The sequence below is a fragment of the Trichogramma pretiosum genome, unplaced genomic scaffold (genome assembly GCF_000599845.2).
Source record: "Trichogramma pretiosum strain Unisexual culture from Peru unplaced genomic scaffold, Tpre_2.0 scaffold81, whole genome shotgun sequence".
Lineage (NCBI taxonomy): Eukaryota > Metazoa > Arthropoda > Insecta > Hymenoptera > Trichogrammatidae > Trichogramma > Trichogramma pretiosum.
Window position 1 is genome coordinate 426285 of NW_019640793.1, and position 24495 is coordinate 450779.

Consider the following 24495-nt stretch of genomic DNA (forward strand, 5'->3'; position numbering starts at 1 on the left):
AAGGCCAGGCCTTAGTGCGCCACGTTTCTGTGTTATGTAGGATCCATCCTTTTTGCCGCGCGCGCGTTCAATATGTGCATGCATGCTTTATACTATGCATTGGCCGAGCCACGACACGCCGCGTCGAATGGATTAGCGCCTGTGTATACATAGGTAGATGCGTGGGCTGTGTGTGTGTTGTACAGCGCGAATTTCCTGAGAAATATACTCGCGTATACGTATACGCGCGCTGGCCGACTCGCTCGCGCCTTCCAAGCTGTGTATATCGCACATACGTTGGATGTGCGAACCTGCCAAGATGTATAGCTACTGATCTTGCCAGCAAACTTTTATATACATATACAGTCAAAGATATTCGCGCTTCGCTGAAAGTTTAGTGCTTTGCATTTGAACTTCCAAGCAGATCGAAATGCAATATGAGTCCGGGCTCCACAATTCAATTATATGCGGTTGCATTGTGAGAAGAAGAAATTTTGTTTATCGATACTTCATCGCTAATGTGCTGCATTTATTTATTTTTTTTTCGGCCGTCAATGTATTGAAGAGTCTCCGATGTATCTCGAAGTAAAAAAGTTCCTTTGTGTTTCTGCCACCTTCGAATTTGCGGCCATCGCCTCGCTGCGCAAGTAATTTAATGGCATAAAATAATAGCGATATGTTAATGTAGGTTACTGGCTGTATAATATTTGTTGAGCCTATAGCGAAAGAGATCAGCTATTAATTTGAGTTTCGCTTCGCAGTGAAATTGAAGGATTCGTCGAGAAATAAAAGGAGCTGCTATTACTGACAGTGCTGTGCACGTGAAGAAATCAATTCTCTGAATACCGCAAAGCTCTTCTAATTAACATATAGTGAAAGGGTCGCGTGGTATAGTAGACGAGTAACAACGGCAGTTGGAATTTATTTGGTACACCTGGGTCTTGACCCCCTTTTTACCTCCCGTATTCTTGCGCACGATAAAACTGATTTAACAACAACCTAATGATTAATACATCGCGTATCTCTCGATATAGTTCCGCCTTATTTTCGTTTTATAATTCAGTGTCAATCTTATGGCGCAAAACGTTACTATTGAATGTATTGAAATCATACAATATATACAAGGACAAAACTACGCTTGAAAGTATTAATTGAATTAAAGTTGGGAATATTTTACCATAAAAATTATATTTAGCTGTTTCGATTTTTATGAAGAAAAAGTAATATCAGTATCATTACCCCATATAGATGAAAATAATTTTTAAATTTTTCTGATTCTCTAATGAGAAAGGATAATTTATAATTTAAACCTCTATTATCTAGAAGAATATAAATTAAGAAAACAAATTAAAATAAACTGAAAGAAAATATTAATTTTTACTTCATTGACCATCTATTCAAAAAAATCCAAAATTCTAAATAATGTCAAGAGCGTAAATGAATCATAATTTTTGTTTTTGTTATTTCTGTTATGTTCATCGAAAGAATCGAAAGAAAGAATTTGAAATAAAATTGACCCAGTCATTCATAGGAAAAAATGTGGAAATATACCTGAAAAGAGTGTCACGGGGGAGTCATAAAAACAGATGCGAAGATTCTGTACTAACGACTTATATGGTGCCGCTATATGATAGCGAACTTTTTTCACCCATATTTCATACAAAGTTTATCCTTTTTTTCTCTCGACTTACCGTGGCAATTAATGCTCCATTGCAGTCTTGGTACGCGTTGGTTATCTAACGCAGAGAAACTGAATCGACGATGCTCTCTCGCGATGACGTACTTCAATGATTAACATCATTTTATTTTCTTTCTTTTATTTACTTTTGGTGCAACACGTCTCCGCGTGAAGATCGTTCATTAACAAGGCACCGAACTGCAATTTCTTATATTATGCTCTTTTTGTTTTCAGCTTGTCTCTCTTGTATTTTTAACTTCGCAATTCAGATATACTACGTTTTAACCGGTCTGGCAAGAGCTTTCGAGTTTTGCGTACACGAGCGAATGTCGAACTCTTTACAATGCTGATATTTGTATTATTTTTGGCATTAGAATTTTCCAGAATGATGAAAGTCTATTTTCGCTTGTATATAAGCTTGGCTCGAATTTATCGAATTGTCATTACGAAGTGGGTAGGCCGTTGTACCGCGCGCGGAAATAATAAAACGTGCAGTCAAGCTTGACCCCTGACAAAAGCTTACTGACAAAGTTTGAAATTGCGTATCGTGTCTTGTGATACTGCTATGTGTTCTAAAATATCAGCAGAGGTTGTATCGCAGCGATCATCAAAGAATCTAACTGGCATAAAATTTTCTTTCTCTACTTCTGAGCAAAAAATTTCATGAATTTTGACATTTCCGATGAATACATTGTAAAACAAACGATACTCATCGTAACAAGTTTAGCAAGTTTAAAAAAGAAAAATTATTTACAGCGCATAATCTCACAAAAGTTCACAACTTATTGCAGCGCCGACAAGTGGCACATATTTGCCATCTCGCTATTGAATTGAAATTGTTTGGTTGTAACTTTTTTAAGAGTCGAGATATGGCACTACAATTTTGCATGCACTTTTTTATCACCAGCACATCACCGATGTCATCAATTTAACTTGTATGTAATATAATTGCACTTTTTTAATATTATCTTTTATCGCACTCACAGATGAACGCGTCTCGTTGATAATTTTGTCTATCTCGAAAAAAAGAGTAGCAGCAGCCGTATCATGACAGCATGGCAAGCGAGCCGGGCTGCATGCGACGCGCGAGCGAGGAGTACAGGCCGTTTTGCTCTTGGCTGCGTCGAGCACGTTTCTAACTGTTGGCGCGCGCCTTTCTCCCTACGCGGCCTCGTGCGCGCCAACCAGCCAGCCAGCCAGCCACCGCTATACGACTGTGCAAGCTCGGCTACTGCGGCTATGTAGCATAGCAGCGCCACACCGCGACGCCGGCGCCCAAGTGACCGACGCGTATCTGCTGATCTGTCGCTTCTGTGAGCTTTCACATATTGCGCTATACTACCTATACATTTTACGCCGCAAAGTCGCGCGTAACAGCATCTCTTGCAAGTATCGTTTCCACTCAATCGTCTCTATAGATTTGGTATCAAAGATTCAGGATGTGCGTATAAGGCTATATCGATGTCTTCAATGTCAAGGGGTGGATTTTCGAGACCATGCTCGAAAATCGACAATGACACCCGAGACCAAGACGTCATGATTCGCTATTTCGAGTTATACTGATGGAATACGTAAAAAAAGCTCGAGTCGATAGTAAAACTACAGTTGCGCAGGAGTTTGCTGGTAATTGATAAAATTCGATCCGATAAATGAAATATTGTACACTGAAATTATTTAGAAATTTTATCGCTAACAAAATAATTAGCATCAAAGTTTACATTTTCGGTCGCATGCCACTACATTATTATACTCATTCGCACGATCGCTCGGGTCGCTTGCAACTTATATGCCAAAGGAGAACTTCAACGAAATGGCACGGAGAGAGAAAATTGATCTAAAAATAATACTGTCTTCGGATAGAGCAGAAACTAAGGCGTGTTTCTCGCTCGTGCTCTCGATACAAACATTATTGCTACATTGAGAATTCATTTAATTGCTAATTTCATTTCTCGATATGTTTCAGTAGAAACTTTTCCTTGTAAATTAGAATAAAACCGAAGTAGCACGCTTTCTTTTAATGATAATCAAGATAATAATTTTACTTTGTTAATTTTATATTGTTATGTTGCTAATAAGTATGTAGATAAAATTAATGAAATTTCGAGCGAGGGTTTGTCGAAAAAAAGCAACACCGTCCATGGTGTGAAATTGTTTGTAATTGTATCCCCTACATTTTTCTTTCTTTTTTTGTCAAAGTTAAAAAAAGTATCTGTACACAAATTTTGGGAGCCCTTGTAGATCTTTGACCATCTTCATTGTATTTTTTTACTTTGTCAGTATAATAAACAGACTCAGCTTTTATTGATTTTTTTTCACTTACTCTCATAGCAACATACGATTGATACATATAATGATTTTTCTCGTGCTCTTGGTTTATTTCTTCCTTATGCATGCATGCACTTTTGTGTGTTTTTTTCATCTGCAATCGCAATGATGCTACTGCATAGTTTGAGATTTGAGTTTGGCATTACGAATTGTTATGCACATAAATAGATTCATTTTATGCTTACTTTGCAATTATTTTACACAGATTTGAGTCTCAATATACTGAATGCATTCAATGAATAATTGATTACAGTACAGCGGTCATCTTTTATTTAATTTAAAATGCATGTTTTTAATTATTAAGTTTTCTATATTGAAAATCAAAAGAACAGCGCAACTGCTATCAATGAAAGTGTTACGAGTAATGTGACAAAGAAAAATTAACAAAGTCAATTCTAGCATTATCAAAAGTCGCTCGAATGTATAGATTGCAAAAAGAAGGAGAATTCTAAAAGGTGTGTCTGAAGGATGACCAGAACATCGATTCGTACGTAAAATTTGTGCAACGTGCAATCCCTTCATATACTACTGCAGGGTCACTCCTACCCGTGATTTTTTATCTTCAATTTTGATTATCCGCTGACGCAGTATATTTGTGCTGTTCCATAATCGCCCGCGATAAAAAAATGGAAGCATGCATAGCATTTTTTTAGTGATCTTATTACTTTATGAACGTTTGTTTTGGTCCAGCTACTAATAAATCCTCATTTTTAATTTGAAAATACGTTAATAGAGAATGCCATTTTTAGACTGGATTGCATCCTCTATGAGAAAAGGCTTGAGTCAAAAAAGTTGACAGTTTATAAGCGTTCTGATTGGTTGATAGAATGGTGCTGCAGAGTTTGTCTATTGACTGTATGCTGCGCGTTTTGATTAATTCCTCATAGCAGGTGTGAGTGAGTCATGAAAAAAAGTTGTACACTTCAGAACGAAGCGTGCTGTTAAGTGTATGTATTACATAGGTAACTAAGATGAGTATGAAAACTGCGTCTGGCATTGTGATTCAGTACACGGATTTATGTTTTTTTTTAGTAGTAAAAAAGTGAATGTACTCACCGAAGGATTTTTTGATCCATATCGAGGGTGTGGAACCTAACACCTGGAGCACCACGTCCTGACGTTGGATAGTTGACGTTGGTTTCCCCGCAGCCAGCGACAGTGGCAGCAGACCTGTAGCCACCACCGCTATCCGAATACGTGTTCAACAGAGGCCGATGTAGAAGGGCCGGGCTGTCAGCTGCCGATGACGTCTCCGACGTCATTTTCGCTGAACAAAAACAGCGTCATTGTTATGGATGATGCTGCGGCGCTTTAGGACGCAATACTTGAGTGCACACTGCCCTTCATCGCCGATAATCACCAACCGGGCATCAACATCAACAACAACAACGCCAACAACGATAACACACAAAATTCATCACAACCTTTTTAGTAATAGACAGAGAAAAGGAGTTTTTTCTGCTGGCAAAGGTACATAACAAAAGACTGCAGTAGGCGAGGCTTGCAATTTTTTCATTCCTATAGCTTGTTAACGTGCGAATATATGCAACACAATAGTCGAAATGCATTCAAGCATGAAGCAGAGCATGTGCTCATTTCATTGAGCATCGGTCATGTATCAAAGATTATCTAATCTGTGTTTCACATGTTTTAGAGTTTGATATATTCACTTTTTTTTTATTTACATCACCATTCTATGATGAGAAAGTTTATTAATGCATTCTTTTAAAGAGATTCGTTTTTTGTTGTGTATATGCATTTGAAAAACGAATTACTTATTTTTAATTTATAAACGAAAACATCTGAAGTAAAGCAACGATACATCAAATGAATCCAAAACGATAGAAAAATGTTACTCAATAGAATAGTATATTACTGCCCTAGGCCGCGAAAAACAGAAAAGTCCCAAAGTATGTGTAATTAGTCGATAAACACGCGCTCTGGGGCTTTCTTTTTTCGCTGCATAGGCCTGTATTTTTCATACCCAGTGGCCCGAAAATTGTTCTTCCCGCTTTGCGCAGCGGTAGTGAAGTAGTCACTTTCGGGCCGCTGGTATGAAAAACCCATGCTTGCGAGCTCAGGAAAAACACTAACACATAACACGTTTTAGAGACTTACTATTTATTTGTCAGCTAGATAATTTTCTTCGAACTTTGCCTCGCATTTCTTGGGTTGACTTAATAATGTCGCATTGCAACGGTTGACATCTGAAACGAAAAAAAAAATTTCATGAAAATTCATATCAATATTGCTAATAGTCAAGAAGAATATTGTTTTTAAATGAAACGGTTCGTATCACAATAACATTTGGATTAATCAAAACACGGTTCGTTAGCTAGCAACAAGTTCACTGGCAGAAATTCAGCTCATACCGTAATTTGTTTGACCGTTTGCCAAGAAACATCATTCGAAATTGCGATAAAAGCTGCGTAAATATGCTATAAGATTTTGCTCAACGAACAAGAAGGGGTATGCATCTTTTTTCACTTGACACTGTATCAAAGAAACTGACCAAACATGAGATAAAAAATGAAACATTCAAAGATCGACACTGAAGTCGTAGAAGAAATATACTGTAATATTTTTGTTTTTTTGTGTGCGTGTGCCTGCTGAAATTCATTTATATTTATTTATCAGTATTTTTGTAAAAAAAATTACATGTAAAGAATTTTATAATAAAATCACTTTCAACTTGCCGCAGTAAAAATGATCAACCTCCCAATATTAGCAAAAAAAGATGTACTCCTGAATTAGATTTGACAGATACAAGAGCATTGTGAAAAACTCGCGGTATTCCGGTAACCTCTAGTATGGGGTATGAGAAAAAGGAAAGATTCAATCGCAGACTATCGTCACACACGTTTTCGTAGTGCAGTAGACGGAAATGTCGACTATAGCGAGGGCGTAGCTTATTCACGTACGGAAAAATGCGGTCGTTGCTTCTTGGGTTGGATTTTTACAGTACATAATACCAGCGTATTTTTTTTCTCTACGCAAAGCTGCAATGACGTATGCGTGAGTGTGTGTGTGTGTGTGTGTGTGTGTGTGTGTGTGTGTGTGTGTGTGTGTGTGTGTGTATTTGTGTAAAATGGAACGTCGAAGGATCGAGGTCAAACCGAAGAGTGCGCGCACGAATACTAGGAAAATAGCGAGCGTATCATCAGTTCGTGGGCCATCCCTTTGTGATTTTTCGCTGGGTTACCCTTCTATCGTTGCTCTGTCATACTCATCAGTTTAGTTTTAAACTATTCAGGAAGGGACACGAGAGTAACAAATGCCAATTTTTATATAGCTATCAAGTCATTCGATTAACAAACATTTACCCAAGCATATTATGCCCAAGCTTGTATAAAAATAAGACTAAATGTATACTTTTTGCAACTCAGTTATGTAAATTTCTTAAATTTTTACTACAAAAATATTGTTTTACTAGTTCACAAACAACTATTTTTTGAAAAAGGTCAATGAAATAAAAGAAAAACGTTATTCGCTTTTTGTTTCATAAAAAATATCATGCACGCACAGCAGGAATATACAACTTGAGTATGAATTTAGTATGAATGATGAATTTGCTTTTCATTAGTAAAGCATCGAATGATAAGGTAAACACAATTAACAATTAATCTCGAACGCATTCATCATGGCTCTTTGTAAATCCGACTTGACGGTTCGATCAACAAACACCCCGGAAATTTACTTTTCAAGCAGTATTATAAAAAAATATTTCAATGAGTTACTTAATTTTTTATAAAAAATAATTTAGTAATTGATATTTTAAATTTTAGATGTGAATTTCCGTATTTACTATTATTTAGAAATAATTCCAAACGGTAAACAAAAGTTGTTTGCCTACCATATCGACCTCTATTGGATCTATTTGTTGTATCTCAAAATTTTACTATAGCAGATAAGCTCAAAAGCTCCAGCTTCAAGGATTATCTAGAGTCGATAAAGCAGCTCACGAGCTACAACTATTACTTTCGTTATAGCATAGTCCCAAAATCTTGAATAAAAATAACAAGTATTTATTTTTTTTAATAAGGAAAAGTATATAATGTCTTTTTTATTATAGTTTAATGTTTTTTGTGAGTCTCGCAGATAGTTGAATGACTTCATATACATATGTTATCTAATGACAACAAACCGGATTTGATTGAAATGGGCTTTTAAATCGAATTAAAAATTGAAGTTTGAGTGAATTTTATTTCCTCCTCAAAATGAATATTTTCCACCTTTATGCCACTTGTAAAGTTGTAAAACTGATTATAAACATATCGTATAAATGTATTGATTTTTGTTTTGGAATATTCAAGACTCACAAGTGACGCGACTAAATAACAAATATTTACACCGAGCTTCCAACTTGAAGTAAGTATAAAAATTCAAACATTTCAGGTTTTCCATTCACTCACAGAACTGAAACATAGTAATTTTAAAAATGTTTAAATTACTCTTTTTCCTTTTACTTGTCTGGACTGTGGCAATGGTAAGATTGTAACTAGCTGTAATACGTCAATTCCATCATTTTATCATATTTTAACTTTTCTTATTTATAGCTACACTATGCAGAAAAATTATCGCAAAAATTTTTTTATTAAAATTTCTTTGATCATCAACATCTTCTATCTTTATCGAACGTGTCGGAATGATTTTTATTAGTTTTCTTGAAATTGTTTCTATTTTAAGGCCACATATATTTTTTACAGGTTTGAGTCAATGCTGAATATGCCAATCGTCAATTAACAGTGTGCATTTCATTTGGATAAACAAATGATTGTAGTCTAGGTACATGTTTAAACGATCAATTTCTTTTAGTAATCGAAAGACTCAGTAAAGATTAGACATTCGCCATTGACTCAAACCTATTCAAAATATATATACAGACGAACCCCAGTATTCGCGATTAATGCGTTCCATAAAAGTACCGCGAATACGAAAACGCAAATACTGGGGCATTAAGTATATGGGAAGTAGGGGGTTCGGTTCCAGGGTTCGAAATAATGAGGAAAATCGGATAAAAATAAGAATTTTTATTGTCATTTTGAGTTAAAATAGTCGGCCAAACATGATTGTTTGAATCTTACCTTGAACTAAAAAAAATTTCCAAGAAAATTTCCAAAAAATGGAAGCATTTGAAGATGAACGATATTTCAATACTAATTTTTGTTGCGATAGTTTTTGTGGCGGAGTGTATTATGGTTATAAAAGGGAAATAAAATCTAATTTTTTATAGAGTAATCCAGTCGAAGATAAAATTGATGATAAATCACAAAGTTATTTAGTAAAAGAAGTGAGTAAAATCATCATTATTATAAGTGTCTTTGTTTTCTTTTAAAGACATTATTTCATTTGCATATTGTTATTATAGATTCTGGCAGAAATTGAGGAACAGTTCAAAGGAATACTAGATGGTGTCAATAAATTCTTTAATTAAATCATTTGAATTTAATTAAAAAGAGCTAGCATGTACTTATCTTTGTAATAAATGAAAATAAACGTATAATTTCGACAACTACATTTAATTAGTTTTATAAAGAACTTCTATTCCAATGATATACACGATTTTAAAATTTCTAGAAATATTAATTCAAGTTATTAGTGAATTTATTTACAGTAGATTCTATCTAATAGTACTTTATGCAACGGGTTTGGATATACTTTTTCTGCAAAACGAGGGGTTGCGGCATAAGTCGAGTCTGTAACGAGTATAGCTGAAAGAGTTTATTCACACAAGTTGCATACAATATATTATAACACAAGTGCCTAAAACTAGTGGAAAAATTAAAATTTTTAGATTAGAGTGTTATAAAACTTTTTATTATGTCAAAAATTACTTCCTAAAAATGGTACAAAAATTCAAATTCCAAGTCGATCTAAATCAGAATTGAGCGTAAGTGCTTACATGGCACTCGTTGGCATTTGAAATTTTGGAACCCGTTTTATGTAAAATAATTAATGACTTGATGAAGAAATCCGCAAAGTTTAAGTGTAAATAAGTTTTTACTAATATTTTTTTTTGTTGAAATGTTGGAGGTAGTTACTTCAGAATAAAAATCTCCGTGTGCAGCTTAACAATCATTGTTATTCCGTTGTCTACTATGGACTGAAGTTGCAAAAAAAACAAATATATACATGATTTTTTCCATGTTTTCTTATGGTCACTCAATGAAAAATGCATGTTTTCCTCAATTAAAACCATCGGAAAGCAGAAGAAAAATATATTGGAATCGCGTATTAGTTGCTTAATTTTGTGGATTAGATGCGTTAATAAAGCTAGTAGAGTCAGCGTCCACCGAGTACTCCAACGTGACACTAAAAACGGCGTTTTCCTGTTTTTATAACTGGTAAAAATCGAAAATATCCATTATTCTTGAGTTCATCGTCACAGTAATATCTCGAGATCTTTTGATCCATCGATTCGAACAGTTGATTGAAGTTGAAATGTTGAAGTTACAAAGTGTATTACACTGATTTATAAACGATATACAGATTTGGTACTTGAATTTTCCACAATTCTCACCAATTTTCAGACCTTTTTTATAATAGCATATTACACAACAAGGGATTAAAAGTAAAGCATATGCCTACCCGTTGCATAATATACTAATATTTTATCTGAAAAAACAAAAACAGGTTTTTTAAGAAAAGGTCGAAAAATTAAAAACAGTTGGTTGTATGAGCTAAATATGTTAAATAAAACTAAATTATATATAAAGTCTTAACACTTTTGCAAAAAGGGTGAATCCTTGCAAACTAAATTCAAATGTCAAATATTTGATGAGCTCATCACTATTCACGTTGCCATGGCAAAATATATTTTTTTCATATAAATATGTTGTTTAAAGAAATTATTATTACGGTTCCAATGTCGTGAATGTAATTTTTGAACGATAATTGATTATAATTTACATTCAAAGTTTAGTTAATAAGCTTGAAATCCTACCTATTAGTGATTGAGAAAATAATTTTAATTAAAAAGAAAGTTTCATGTACTCTCTCGTAAGGGTGGATTATTTCGTTAAATTCATTTAATAGAAATAGGATATACGTGGCTTAAAGGTATCATATCAATATGAAAAGGATTTAAATCTATCTAAAGTAAAGCTACAAAATTTATCTGATTGAATTAATCGTTCCTGTAGTTTTAGACTTGTAAACTTTCAATCGGTGTAAAAAGTAATTTAACTATATTAAGTTTAATACTTATTTTGAAGAAAGTTATAATAACGATAAAGTTTTCGTCAGCTCACAGTTTTAGCAGAACCATACGACAGGCTGTTGCTTCTTTATTCAAACTAATAAAATGATTGTTATACATAAGTAATTTTCTTGTACCTAACGTTTATTACTCCACTTTTATAGAATAGGATTTCTACTTTGTTGTTTACGGACAAAATTACTCAGTTAAACTTAGTCCAAAGGACTTGAAATGAGAGAACTACGTAAGAAATACCTTCATAAACTTTTATCTTCTGCAGAATTATTCAAAGCGGTAGTTGTAAGAATTTGGAAATCATGAGTGGAGTATTCAAAGATATTAAACAAAATGAATGTAGTACTCTGTTTCTTTATTATACTGACGTCATATTTGACTATTTTTACATTAGATACAAATGACAATGTCAATGTACTACCTTTTCCTTTTGTTTTGCAAACTCTTGAAATTAATCATTAGGGCTCTTTCGTCTTTAGTTGGTTCTTGTATCTATAGTCTTTTTAAAATTGTAGAGGTAGTCTTTTTTTAATCCAATTTTGGAGCCAAGTTTTGCTATGGCTGTGCTTGAACAGTGATTTTTCAAACTATTTGTATCGTTCAATTTTTACCAGTTGAATATTTTAAATAATTTATAGAACTAATGCATTGCCTTAAGGTTAGTATTTCGCTTTATAAAATAGGTAAATAAAACTTATGTACTTGAGTTAAAGTGACAAATCTAATCAATTTTTTATTATAAAAAATATTTACCAACTTTTTAAAAGAATTCCACATAATTTTATTATTTTGAATCAGAAAAAGATTCTACTGAGAAAAAATTGAAAAAGCAAAATAACTTTTTCGATTTTTAAAGCATTATCTTTATAGAAAATGAAATTGTTTTTTCACGCAATGAATTTGGTCAAATCAATTTATGCTAAAACATAAAATTTTAGTATGTATTAAGATTGAAAAAACATTTGTATTGAAAGATAGCAAAGCCAGCCCAAAAATAAAATCCCTTTATTCAAAACTTCTACTATATATTTCTGCGAGAGGTTCGTACTGGGCATTTATTTATTTTTTCATGCATAAACAAAAATCAATATTTGAAAATTTTGATACTAAACTTGCAAGCAGGAGAAATTGAAAAGTTTCGTTAGAATTGCGTAATTGTAAAAAATTAACTTTGAATCGTAAATATTAATTTATTTATTTGATATGAATTTATCATAAAAGTTTTATAATTATACCTCTACATTTTATTGTTAATTATAAAAATACAAAACAACAAATTAAATTTATACTGTGTAAATATACATTGTCTACTTTTAAATGTCAATCACTTAACTAAAAATAATAAGATAAAATTCTAGTTGAGTTCATTAACATTAATGGATATTTCTAGCAATTTTCTGATAGAAGTTCAATGAACTTAAGAAAAGTTGAAAAAAATTTAAATCGCAATCTTGATAACTCAGTTCAGGCTTAATTGTTTCAGTAACGTATATATTAGTTCGTAACTACTCAATGTTTGCAATTTCCTTAATTGTTACGTACCAGCAGTTGATACGATGTGGAAATTAATATTTTTTGTAATTTTTGGTCTTTTTTCAAAGAGTTCTACAGGTAAAATTAATTATTCAATTAATACGATTCTAAAAACTTTGATTTAATATAGCCATTTTAACTAGACAAAATGGCAATAAAAAATGGAACTGAAGTAGTTGAAGGACAGTACCCATATCAGGCTTCTTTGCAGTACGTTGGCGGACGACACTTTTGTGGAGCATCTATAATTAATCGAAGATATTTATTAACTGCGGCGCATTGTGTTGCTTTTAGAGATTTAAATCATCTTTCTCCGAGGTATTATAAGCATTCTTTTTGGTGTTATTGATTCTTATTATTTTAAATTAGTTTGAAGGATGTAAAGATATTGAAAGCAGTTGTCGGCATGAATAAACTCGATGACAAAAATGCAGTCACATATGAAATAGAGAAAATAATCAAGCATGAACTTTTTATGGAAAATGTGAGTAAGAAGTATGTGTCGAAGCTCTTTTAGAAGAGTACCGCGTTATTTCCTTTTTAACGTGAACGTGTTACTCTTCATACAGAGTTTCGATGAATTAGATTGAATGGATTATAAATTTTAAGTTTTGAATCAGATAAATTTTAATTCTGTATGATACATGCAAACCCCTGCAATACAGCTCAGATGCATACATTTCAATTTCAGATATATGAACCTAAATTTGCTGACATTGCATTAGTTCGAGTCTCAAAAGATATAAAATTCAACGATAAAGTACAACCAATCCAATTAGCCTCTTCAGAAAACATCGAAGATTATCCTTTTGCAGGTATATCTGTCACAATTACTGGTTGGGGAAATACGCACTTGTGTATGGTAAGTATTAAAAATCGTTTAAAAAAAAAATTATATTTCTCTTATTTTCCCAAATATTTTCTTTCAATAAAAATTTTTTAGAGTGATTTTGAAGAAAACACAAATTCACTATTTGTGGCTCATCAAACAATTTATGATTTTGAAAAATGTGAAGAGGACTATACAGTTTATCATAAATCAAAGCATTCAAAGTTATCTCATGTATCATTGGTTAATCGTGGCATGATGTGCACTGTTGGCCATGAATATACTTGCAAGGTAAATATTTTTTATTAATAAACGTACTGTTTACATAATAAGTAATTATTGAGTACAAGTGTTCTGGGATTTGAAAATTAAGGGTACAGGGCACTAGGTATTAATCATTTTATGTAACAATATACGCAAAATTCCTCTTTACCTCGTAATAAAAGGTTACTGCGTAAAATAAATTAAAAATATTTATAGGGTGATTCTGGAGGTCCTGTAGTCACTGGAAGAGGAATACAAGTGGGTATTGTTAGTTTTGGGATGAAATCTCTACCAGAAGTTTCAACAAATGTATGGCCATGGTATGAATGGATTATTGAAAATTCTAATATCACCAATAATAACCTTTATCCATAGGATTTTCACGTAAAAAAAATAAATAAATTTCGTAAATTCAGAAAAAGAAAATAATTGAGCTTAAAAATGATTACTGTGTACATCTAGCTAAATTGTGTCAGACTCAAATTAAAAGTAACTGATTCCATTATGTTTCGTGTTAAATTATAAAGATAACTATTTTAAATTTCATCTTATATTTAAAAAAACGTAACTCGCTACGCTCGGGATGCAAACTGACACTCTTGCAAGATAGACAACCCCTCGCCTCAGTTGTGTAATGTACACTATTATAGCATTGCGTGTCTTAAGTTCATATTTATGGCACGCTTTTCGGCGGCATAAGTTGCACTTTACGGCACTGCATCGTTCGCATCACACTCGCTGCACTCGTTCGCTAACCTCACTTCGCGCTGTCAGAAAGTGCGACTCATGACTTGGAAAAGGGGGCATAAATGTGAACTTAGATCAGTGCTATAAAATTGAGTAAGATACTCGGGCCGTAGGGGGCACTTTCCAACACGACTATTAGGGCCCGAGCGTAGCGAGCCTTTAACTACGCCGTGCCGTAAAGTTTCACTTATAGCACTTGTATCGTAAAATTATTCATACTTCTTTGCCATTTCTATTTTCAATAACTTCGATTATCAGATATCATATTAATTCTGATCAATATGAATTAATAAAATTTGCAATAAGCATTTTGAAAAATCATGCACCAATCTCTATGCATAAATTTACCAGTTTTTCCTACAATATCATGTCGACAGAGTTTTCTTGGTTATGCGAAAATTCGAAAATTCTAAAATAATTAATTCCACTGACAAGTTTTTCTTTTGTAGAAAAAAAGAATAAAATTATAACGTAAAATTTATTGATTGTTTTCTTTTTGCTGGTTTTCATTGTTCGAATTCTAAGAATAAATCTTTACATTAAGATTATTTTTTGTATTTTGGCACATTTTGAGCGAAAATTGGTAATCTCTTCCGTTCAGAGGTATTTGGCGAAAGTTTTTTTTTTAAATTGAGTCTGAGATAAATTCGAGCAGTTGCATAGAGTATTGTCGTGTACGAGCCGCGAAAATCGATGTGCTTCGAGATTATTGATTAAAGATGAAATTATATCAGGAGCACCTTAACAAGCCCGCTTTTTAATCCGCATTCGGCTGGGAGTTCAGTTGTAGAACTTATTGAATCCTCACGCTTTACAACTCGATAGAAAGATACTTGAAATAATTGCTAGGCAGGGTCAGTCTGAGCAGGATGGCTTGAAAACCACTATGATTTATGTTGACCAATGAAGGTTCAGTATTACAATAGTACTGGTCTGCTCTTTATGGGAATAATCAGATGGAGCATCTACGGTTTTAGAAGTAAATGAGGCAAACCCCGTTATCCGCGATTCTTTGTATCCGCGTTACCGTCGTTTGTGACCCAACTTCAGTATCCGCGTTTTTTTTCTGGAGTTTAACATTTTCTGGGCGTCAAATTAAAAAATTTTTTTATTAATTTTATTTTAAGTATGATTTGACCAACGTCAAAAAAACCAGTTTCAAACGAAAAAAAACGAAAAGTCCTTAATTTGGTCGAAAAAATCAAAATTCTCGATGAATTGGCAGCTGGTGAAAAAATTGCTACCCTCGCAAGAAGATTCGACGTCAACGAGTCTTCGATCAGAATATGGTACCGATGAATTCAGAAACTGACGAAATGGTTATAGACGATGAAGAATCAGAACCTTTACTTACGGCTAAAATTATTGGAAAAATTTTAGCAGATACAGAACAACTCATTGAACGAGCCATAAATCATGATCCAATTATGACTCGCGCAGCCTTCATTTCAAGCAAGATATAACAAAATCATTGCAGTGTTATGAAAATTTATACAAAGATTTGATGCGCAAAGCGAAGCAAAAAAGTTTGACTGAGTATTTTACTCAAAAATGAATTAATACTTTGATTTTTCCAAAAAAAAGTTGTTTTACTCTTTCGTACATAGACATTAGAGCTGGACGAGGAACCGAACCCCCCTTTTTCCATAAGAACAATGCTTCGGTATCCGCGGTACTTTTTCGGAACCGAACCCCCGCGAATAACGGGGTTTGACTGTAGTTATTACACGCTTACACGTGTACGCACGCTCATGGAATAATATACGTGATTATATGTACATCTATAGTAACGTAAAGTATGTGTGCGTCTACTTGAAGGCAATTTACAATTTTTTGGGCTGTGTGACGTACCACATGAAAAAAAGAAAAATCTATCAAAGAAGGTTGTCATTTCTTCGGATTTACATGCTAAATAACATATGTAAGGCACAGATAAAGAGAGAGAGACCATTGTGAGAAATTAAGCTCTCTGTGATTACATACGTATGCATCCGATTCTAGCGCTGCAGCACTCGCCAATCGGAGCGAATCGTATTTCACGGCTCTGTACTATAGGGCTTCTCGTTGCATTGAATGATGTATATATCACCAGCGAGATAACGAGAGAGAAAGAAAGAGAGAGAGAGAGAGAGAGAGTGAAAGCGTGAGCTAAGATTTAAGGATAAATTTCGCATTCTCATTAAGATTTCTAAACGACTTCTGAGGCAAAGAGAAAGAGTTTGAGTTTTTTATGCCCAGGTACATGAATGAAATTATGATTCCAATCTGATGTACTTTCAAATGGAAATTTCTCTCTCTCTCTCTCTCTCTCGCGTACTCGAGGACCCTTGCCTTAAATGTACAAAACTCACGCGCCAGCAGCGAAATAGTCATGAGTTCAATTTACTCGCAACGGCTCCCATGATATTACTATTATGGCTTGTGAAAAAAAACTCGTAAAAAGCTAGTCAATGAATGATTCTTTTTTTAACAAAGCGACAAAAAAGTGTACAATTTTTGTGTTCATAATTTTTTTTTGAACGCATTAATATTAGCAATATTAAATAGAAAATGTTATTAATATATGGAAACAACATTTTTTCTGTGTTACAACAAAAGCAGAGCTGTTTTTTAATTTTTTATTTATTCAATTACTTTAAAAATTTATTCGCGAGAAGTTTCGACCAAAAAGATTCTATCAAAACTTCTACATCGTTTTCTTCTCTCCTGTTGTTGACGTATAATCGATTCTTATGTATAAATGGTATTTATCCAGTGCTTTATTTTTATAAGGTGAGCTGCGGCATTTTATAATTTATAAATTCAATCATAAATCAACCCTGTCAACGAAAAGTAGCACTTTTACACTGTAAAATGTATGGAAACCATAACATTTCGGTAATATTATTCGACAGTAGTTATAAGTGAATTTTGCGAATTAATTTCTTACGTCTGGAACGTATTAAAATTAGAATATGAGAATTAAAAAATTAGAATTAGAATATTAGAATATGAGCTGTTATCGAAATTCGGCCGAAATAAGTCAGAGGCCAGAATAGCGGATAGGTTGCAGTATGCGTACAAGCGTAAAGCACAAAATGCACTTTAACCACTAAAAGCTCGGTAGTTTAGTAATCATCTTTAATAATATAAGCATCGGTGTAGTGGTTTCATAAAATTTAAAATTCTTGCTTAAGTCACATAATTTTTTTGATATTTTATTGATTTACATTTTGTGAAATTCATAAGCTTAAGAAATACAGAAGTTGATATGTAAAATTATAAAAATAATAAAAATTTTATGGCTTTCGTATCGCTTGAATTGTAGTTGGGTGAAAAAAAGCATATAAGTTTTGAAAAGAGAACTTTTGATCTCAGCATTTCATTTTATCGACAAAAGTATTCTATGGGTGCGAATTCATTTTTGTTTTTTTATTGTTATGAATTTCTGTTATAGCAACTTGACACTGCCATTGATTTCAATCAGTATGAATATCTAATAATAAATGCGTCCGTAAAACGAAAACTGTTACAATTAAGAAAAGTGGTTTCCTAGAATACTTTAAATAGTTTACTGAAGTTTTCTGAGAATAATTGAAAATTGTTCAACTATTCTTGTGTTTTTGGTAGAAATTTTTTTTAATAATATAACTCACGAGTCGTATGATGGACGTGTTAAATTTTTTTTTTTGGTCCTTTTCAGTTGGAAGTTGTTTGAGGTTTTATGGTTCAGTTCTCGAACAGTATTTTTATGATTTAAATTTTGGCGAATAACGTGAAATAAAAAAAATTGTATGCTTAACTATACATGTAAAGCACTCTACGCGTGCGATCACTACTAAAGTGCTTGTGTTTGTAAGCATTGATGTTCGGGAGAAGTGTAAGCGACTCTGGTGCTGAAGCTCAATCGGTACCCTCTGAAAGTTACGACAAATGACCAAAAACAGAACTCACCAAAAAACGTAAAAGAAAAAAATTTTAAATGTAAAGTATACGAAAAAGGCTTACGGAAACAGCTGTATCTCAACGAAAAATAAAAATTTTGGCGTTTTAAAAAATGCAAAGAAAAGGGGACGAAAATCTCTTCTAAAAAATTTAATAAAAAAATTTGATGCGGCGGTGCCTATAAATCCTTAAGGCTATCGGTTTGGATCTATTTATTCAGCTGAGCGTAGTGAAGTCCTTCTATTGTTAAAACAATTCTTTACCACTAGTAAATTAATTTGACAATGATATATGGGTTTATGAAAAAAGAAATACTGCTCTCACACTTCTCTCAAATTCCAAGTCTTAAAGATTGTAATCACTGGTTAGTTTTAGCACACCCTAAAGCAGTAACTAATGTATTTTTCGTTTCCTTTCGTTTAGTTATTTAGAGAAGCTGAAAAAATTCTAATTTTATCCGCAGCACACGAAAAAGCTTTGTAGAAAAGGACTTGCTTATGTCTGACCAAAAAGCTGGTACTCTACTAATTTTTATTACGTAGTGAAAAAATAAATTTGAAATTTACAAAGAAAACTTAAAGTTGTTTAGTTATTAATTCCAATTTTTTTTTTAAATAATAAGATATACCATTAAATTATGTAGACTTTAATTACAATAGTGAAAACAGTTTTACTATCGTTTTTTTTAACTCGCTGCTTTGTACATTGTGGCTTTTAAGGTGTACAGCGGGCTCATGATGGAAGTCCACAGGCCACGTATATATTTTCATGTTGTGCTACAACTGTACGCGTACATACGGTACATATTTATTATTAGCATGTGATACGTAAACAGTGAAAGAACCTTTATTGCCGAGCCCTTTTACTGCTTACTCGAAATAATAATATTCGACATGTAAAAGCCACTTTATGAGAAAATTTCAAAGTTGCTTACACATGTGACCAAGCAGATGATATTACCTAGCTGGTTTACGTTATTGCTTTGATTTTGAGTTATTACTTTTTCCCTTTTCCGTTCTTTTACCCGGCTCAATCGTGATGTTCGCTCGTGTAACATTCATACATTGTTGCATCGTAAACGAAGTTTACGGTTTGTTTTAATTCAGCAGCCTTTTCGTACGAAAATTTAGTTGACAATTTTTCAAAAAATATTTTAAAATTCTGGAATATCGACCTATAAACAAAGTTTTAGCCGAACCAAGCTTTTTGCATTTTCATATACATGATTACTTGAAACGTAATTATAAACTCATGGCAGCAGTGAAAAATAACAACATATAAGTAACGATAATTGTATTTACACAAGCAAAACTAGTACTCTGCCTCGAAACGCTAAACATGTATGCTCTTTGTACATTACAACTTCAACAATCACAAATCATTGATGTTATCACGCCATAGTAGGGAATTAACCAATGCCCCGGGCCGTAGAGAAGAAACGTGCTATAATTTTACGTGCGATTTGGACATTTTCTAACGTACTACTTTTAATGACATTTTGCTCACAATAATTCATAGTTCAATATATTCACTGTAAATTTAAAATTAATTGAATTTCAAGATATCTTTCAAGACAGTACCAAACTCGTGCATTTATATAAACAAAAACATAATTATTCGGATAAATCCGTAGATATATTCAGTCAAGTTTATTGGAAAACAATACGTTAAAAATTATAAAAACAGTGCGACGTTTCGTAGACACTTATCTACCTTCTCAAGAACAGCTAATAACTACTATTAACAAGAACAACCGTCAATAATTCAAACATACACAAATACACACAACGACAATATCATATCAAAAAAAAAATCCGTTTGATGTCAAATTAGATTTAAAATTTTCCTGTAAACGGTGTTCAAATCTTGAATGTCCTCTTTCCGGTTCAATGTATTATCATAGGAAATAATGAATAGCATTTCAGACGCCACGCATTTCCTACAGTCTTTCTCACGATCCAAAACGCGTACCCTCCCAGTCGATCTTGCGGGTTTTGAATCGTAACTTATGCAGAGAAACCATTGCCACCCTTTCTTGTTATTTTTATGTTCTCTTCGTTCAGTCTTCGTTTGCTTTAGCCCATATACACTGATGGACAGGTTTTGCAGGCAATTTTTTGGACAACCCCAGTTTTCTTTCATTTCGATTGTAAATCTTTTCCTCACTAAATAAATGAGGTTATAAATTTGTCTAGATTGGGCATTGAACGTAGTCCATATTTATTTTAAATACTCACAAATGTGTCATAATAAAAGGTAAACGCTTTGTTCTAAACTGTTTTTTATGTGTTATCGTAATATTTTCCTTATTCTTTGTCATAGTATTTTAACTACATCTTATGTGTCTCAGTTTTTTGTTAGTAAAATGGTCGATAAAACGTGTTGGGTGAGCATTTTTTAATGGCATGTCCTTAATGATCGTCAAATTCTTTGCATGAAAAGAATTGTCAGCAAGTAAAACCGCTCTATCAACTAGATTCAATACAACATTGATGGGAATTAAAATTCAATAATCTAGTCGTAATACTTGGTTTTGGGAACCAATCTGAGGTAATGACACGAGTTCAAAAAATTCAGTCAGTCTTCCTTTTGTATTTCATGCGTGTACAAGTTGAAAATTCATATGACGCTATCCACATAATCTTGTTTTACACATATTATTGTGTCATCCATATCCCGAAAATGACACGTAAACTACATCCCAATGTTTTTAATTCTTTCAAGCATGCCACTTCCAAATCTTGCATAACTAAATCAGCAAAGAGGGGGCATTTATAACAGTACAGTATTTTTAAAAATGATAATTGCATGTCATTTTGTGAATCATCATGAGTGTCTGATATCTTTCATAGCAATTTCGACGATATAATTCAAATAGAAAGAGCAATGATGTACGTCGTACTTTATATGCATGAAGCTCAGCAAGTCGAAAACGGAGCTAGTTAAAACTTTTGCTTACACTAATCCTCACGGTCCTAATTTGTCTTATACTCCTGTTGAGTATCACGCATGTCTTAAAATAAGTTAAAACCAATAAACTCCATCACCAATAAATATTCAGCGTCTACTTGCTCTTTCTGGAAGTAAATTGGTAACAATTTATGTGATCAGATATGCGACGTATAAAATATTTGCGAAAACAAAGAATTTTCTGTTTCGAATGTTGACAAATTATCACTAGCATTTGTATTACATTTTACATGCATTACCCATTTACAATAAGAAACAGCGAAGTAACACATAGGTCCGATAAACGGGTTGTTACAAATGTTTAGAATTCATAATCTGACATTCACGCAAAGGCCTCATAATTACGTCGACCTCGCACACGTACACGCATAATCACTTTTACATATGTAGTCGTGTGTATATATAATTTAAGTTCAAATACTGCTGCTTGATACGTATGCGCGCGTTATCATCGTCATGGACGTCGTCATCATCGGTTCTTTGTAACAATACGTGGATGCGATTTGTGCTTGCGGCTAATAAATAACTGCAGTTATATGATGAAATGCAACGTTAATGCTTGTATACATAAGCTCGGTAAATATGTATCCCCTCGGCAGAATAGAACTGCATTATCGGTTATCGGGAGCAAATTTGTATGAATTATGACATTGTACTCTATTATATTATTATATGCCCCACAAAAAAAAAGGATAAATTGCCAGGTGAGTTCGTTCCAATTTGAATCTTCCGTAGAAATGTATACATGCAATGCGTTGTTGAAAGTGTTTTGTCTCATGTTAAGAACGTTACATGAATACGCTTCGTTCCAAATGATACGGCTTAGTATAATTTCAAGCACAATGTTTGATAATGAACGTTAGTGTTAGTAATAAACAATCACATTTTACGTGTTTGCATAACTGTAAAAATATGTCTGTGAATTTATATAAATGTATGTATTTTTTTAATTTTTGATTGTTAAATTACTTAATTGTCTTTAATATTAGATCATTTTTGCATACGAATTGAAAGTAAAGACAAAGTAGTTATTCTATATAACTGATAAAATTGATCGTACATTTCAGAAAATCTTTAAAATTAAAAATCAATGTTCATGTATAGTAGAGCTTCGATCTTAATATATTCATTAAGAGTTAATTTTAAAGTCTACATTAATAAAAAACATCAAAACATCGAATTTTTATATGGATGTACACACGTAAATATGCGATACATGAAAATATTTTTAAATCAATACGTGTATGAGTATACGAACCACTTGATTTAATGAGGCGTAATGATTTAGCTTTGCGTGCTAAAATATGAAAGTCGCATCAATGGAAAAAGAGCACAAGTACTCGTAGAACATATGTATTTTGCTATACTGGGCTAGTCATTTCCATCTTCTGTGCCACTGTACATGTACGCAAGAATCATAATCTAGTTAATCTGCCTTTTCCTAGTATACAATTTTTTGATTTAAATTGAACCGCTTGCGCTTTCCAGACATTTTTCTAATTGTACCAGGTGAAATCTTCACTTGAACTGTCTGACTAATTAATGTACACAATGAAATATTTCTCAACAGATCGTGTCTGTTTATATCGATAAATTTCAAACTGTCATTTGTAAATAAGTACACCTAATACCATATGTCAAACACCTAATTGTCTGCGGAAAAACACATATAGTGTCCGTTAAATTAGCGAAAAAAGCGTCCGCTATTAAGAGGTGCTCGTCCCATAAGAAACAATGTAAGTTCATCCGAGATCGCCAAATTTGTCCGCTATTGGGAGGTGGCCGCTTTTAAGAGGTGGCCGTGAAGGGAGGTTTCACTGTATATAGTATGCTGTGGAACACCACCGTCAAGTGTTTCAAATAAAAAAGGAAAAAAATGTCCTTACAAATTTACTTAAGGGGACGCACCTGTGTTTATGCCTATAAATGCAAAAACATAAAAATTAAGGATTAATATTAAAACTTTTGGTTTCTTATGTTAAAATATGTTTTTACAGGTCCTTTTACAACAAAAAATATGTCTGTAGTTCCTTTTATTAATAAAATTCATCCAGGATTCATATATATTGAATTGTATTTTTTAAGTCCTTGACCGCATGATTTTGAGAACAACAATTATTCAATTGGATTCCTTTAGGTCTCAAAAGTTTTGTAATTAAATTCTTTTCCACTTAAGTGTAGCAGATTTTTTATTTAGTTATTTTTTTAATCTACTAATCTCCAAATATATCAATAACCGTTATTAAAATAGCTATTCTTGTCAGTTTCTTTGTACTTTTATATGAATAAAAATTTCCAAGCCTTTTCTTTAAATTCTGCTACACTCAAATGGAAAAGAATTTAATTACAAAACTTTTGAGACCCAAAGAAATCCAATTGAATAATTGTTGTTCTCAAAATCATGCGATCAAGGACTTAAAAAATATAATTCAATATATATGAATCCTGGATGAATTTTAATAATAAAAGGAACTACAGACATATTTTTTGTTGTAAAAGGACCTGTAAAAACATATTTTAACATAAGAAACCAAAAATTTTAATATTAATTCTTAATTTTCATGTAATTGCATTTATAGACATAAACACAGATGTGTCCCCTTAAAGTGTTTGCGTGAAGTCACGATCACTCCACATAACAATCCACATCAACTTTTCATTGGTTTGATCAGTTTATAAAATACCATCGTCACACTTATTATCTTCATCTTTTTTCAATTACCACGTTTTAATCCGTATCATTACGACCGTATTGCATGAGGAGGCGAGGCTAGGTTATATTAAGTCTGCTTAGATCTCAAAATTTATACATTTCAGACCCAAACTATGATAACACGTCGAAACTCGTCATACACTCAATAGTTAATTAATAGTAATTTCAAAATTTTATTTTCTGGCATTGGACTCACTGCTGCCCACCCTATAGTGACCTCTTCGAGTATCCGTTGCTGTCTCTACCATTCAAGCATGCAATTGTGGTTGGTGATTTTAATATCAACCCGTTAACGTTTAAAATTGCAATTTTTCGTATAA

The 24495-nt window shown here is 32.9% G+C and overlaps 2 protein-coding genes across 6 annotated transcripts in view; one reads left to right on the forward strand and one right to left on the reverse strand.

The window, feature by feature from the left end:
• The window catches only part of LOC106657396 (potassium voltage-gated channel subfamily KQT member 1), a 102906-nt gene that overhangs the window by 48843 nt on the left and 29568 nt on the right, over positions 1–24495 (reverse strand). For 4 of the 5 annotated variants that reach the window (XM_023463644.1, XM_023463634.1, XM_023463639.1 and 1 more), the window contains exons 2-3: positions 6101–6189; positions 5039–5249 (exon numbers count right to left, since the gene is read on the reverse strand). In XM_023463644.1, coding sequence (XP_023319412.1) covers positions 5039–5244 — 206 coding nt within the window. In that variant the 5' untranslated portion in view covers positions 5245–5249; positions 6101–6189. Of the gene's footprint in view, positions 1–1670; positions 2780–5038; positions 5250–6100; positions 6190–24495 lie in introns of those variants that run through there. The other variant, XM_023463645.1, reaches the window with a different exon arrangement.
• LOC111693261 (chymotrypsin-1-like) lies at positions 12877–14196 on the forward strand. The gene is made up of 5 exons (XM_023457612.1): positions 12877–13046; positions 13098–13212; positions 13420–13590; positions 13672–13848; positions 14038–14196. The coding sequence occupies exons 1-5, from the start codon at positions 12877–12879 to the stop codon at positions 14194–14196; spliced, it is 792 nt and encodes a 263-aa protein (XP_023313380.1).

Coding starts and splice junctions, on each gene's coding strand:
- LOC111693261 (XM_023457612.1), top strand. CDS start 12,877: ATGGCAATAAAAAATGGAACTGAAGTAGTTGAAGGACAGTACCCATAT. Junction 13,047..13,097: donor TTAAATCATCTTTCTCCGAG/GTATTATAAGCA, acceptor ATTTTAAATTAG/TTTGAAGGATGTAAAGATAT. Junction 13,213..13,419: donor ATGAACTTTTTATGGAAAAT/GTGAGTAAGAAG, acceptor TTTCAATTTCAG/ATATATGAACCTAAATTTGC.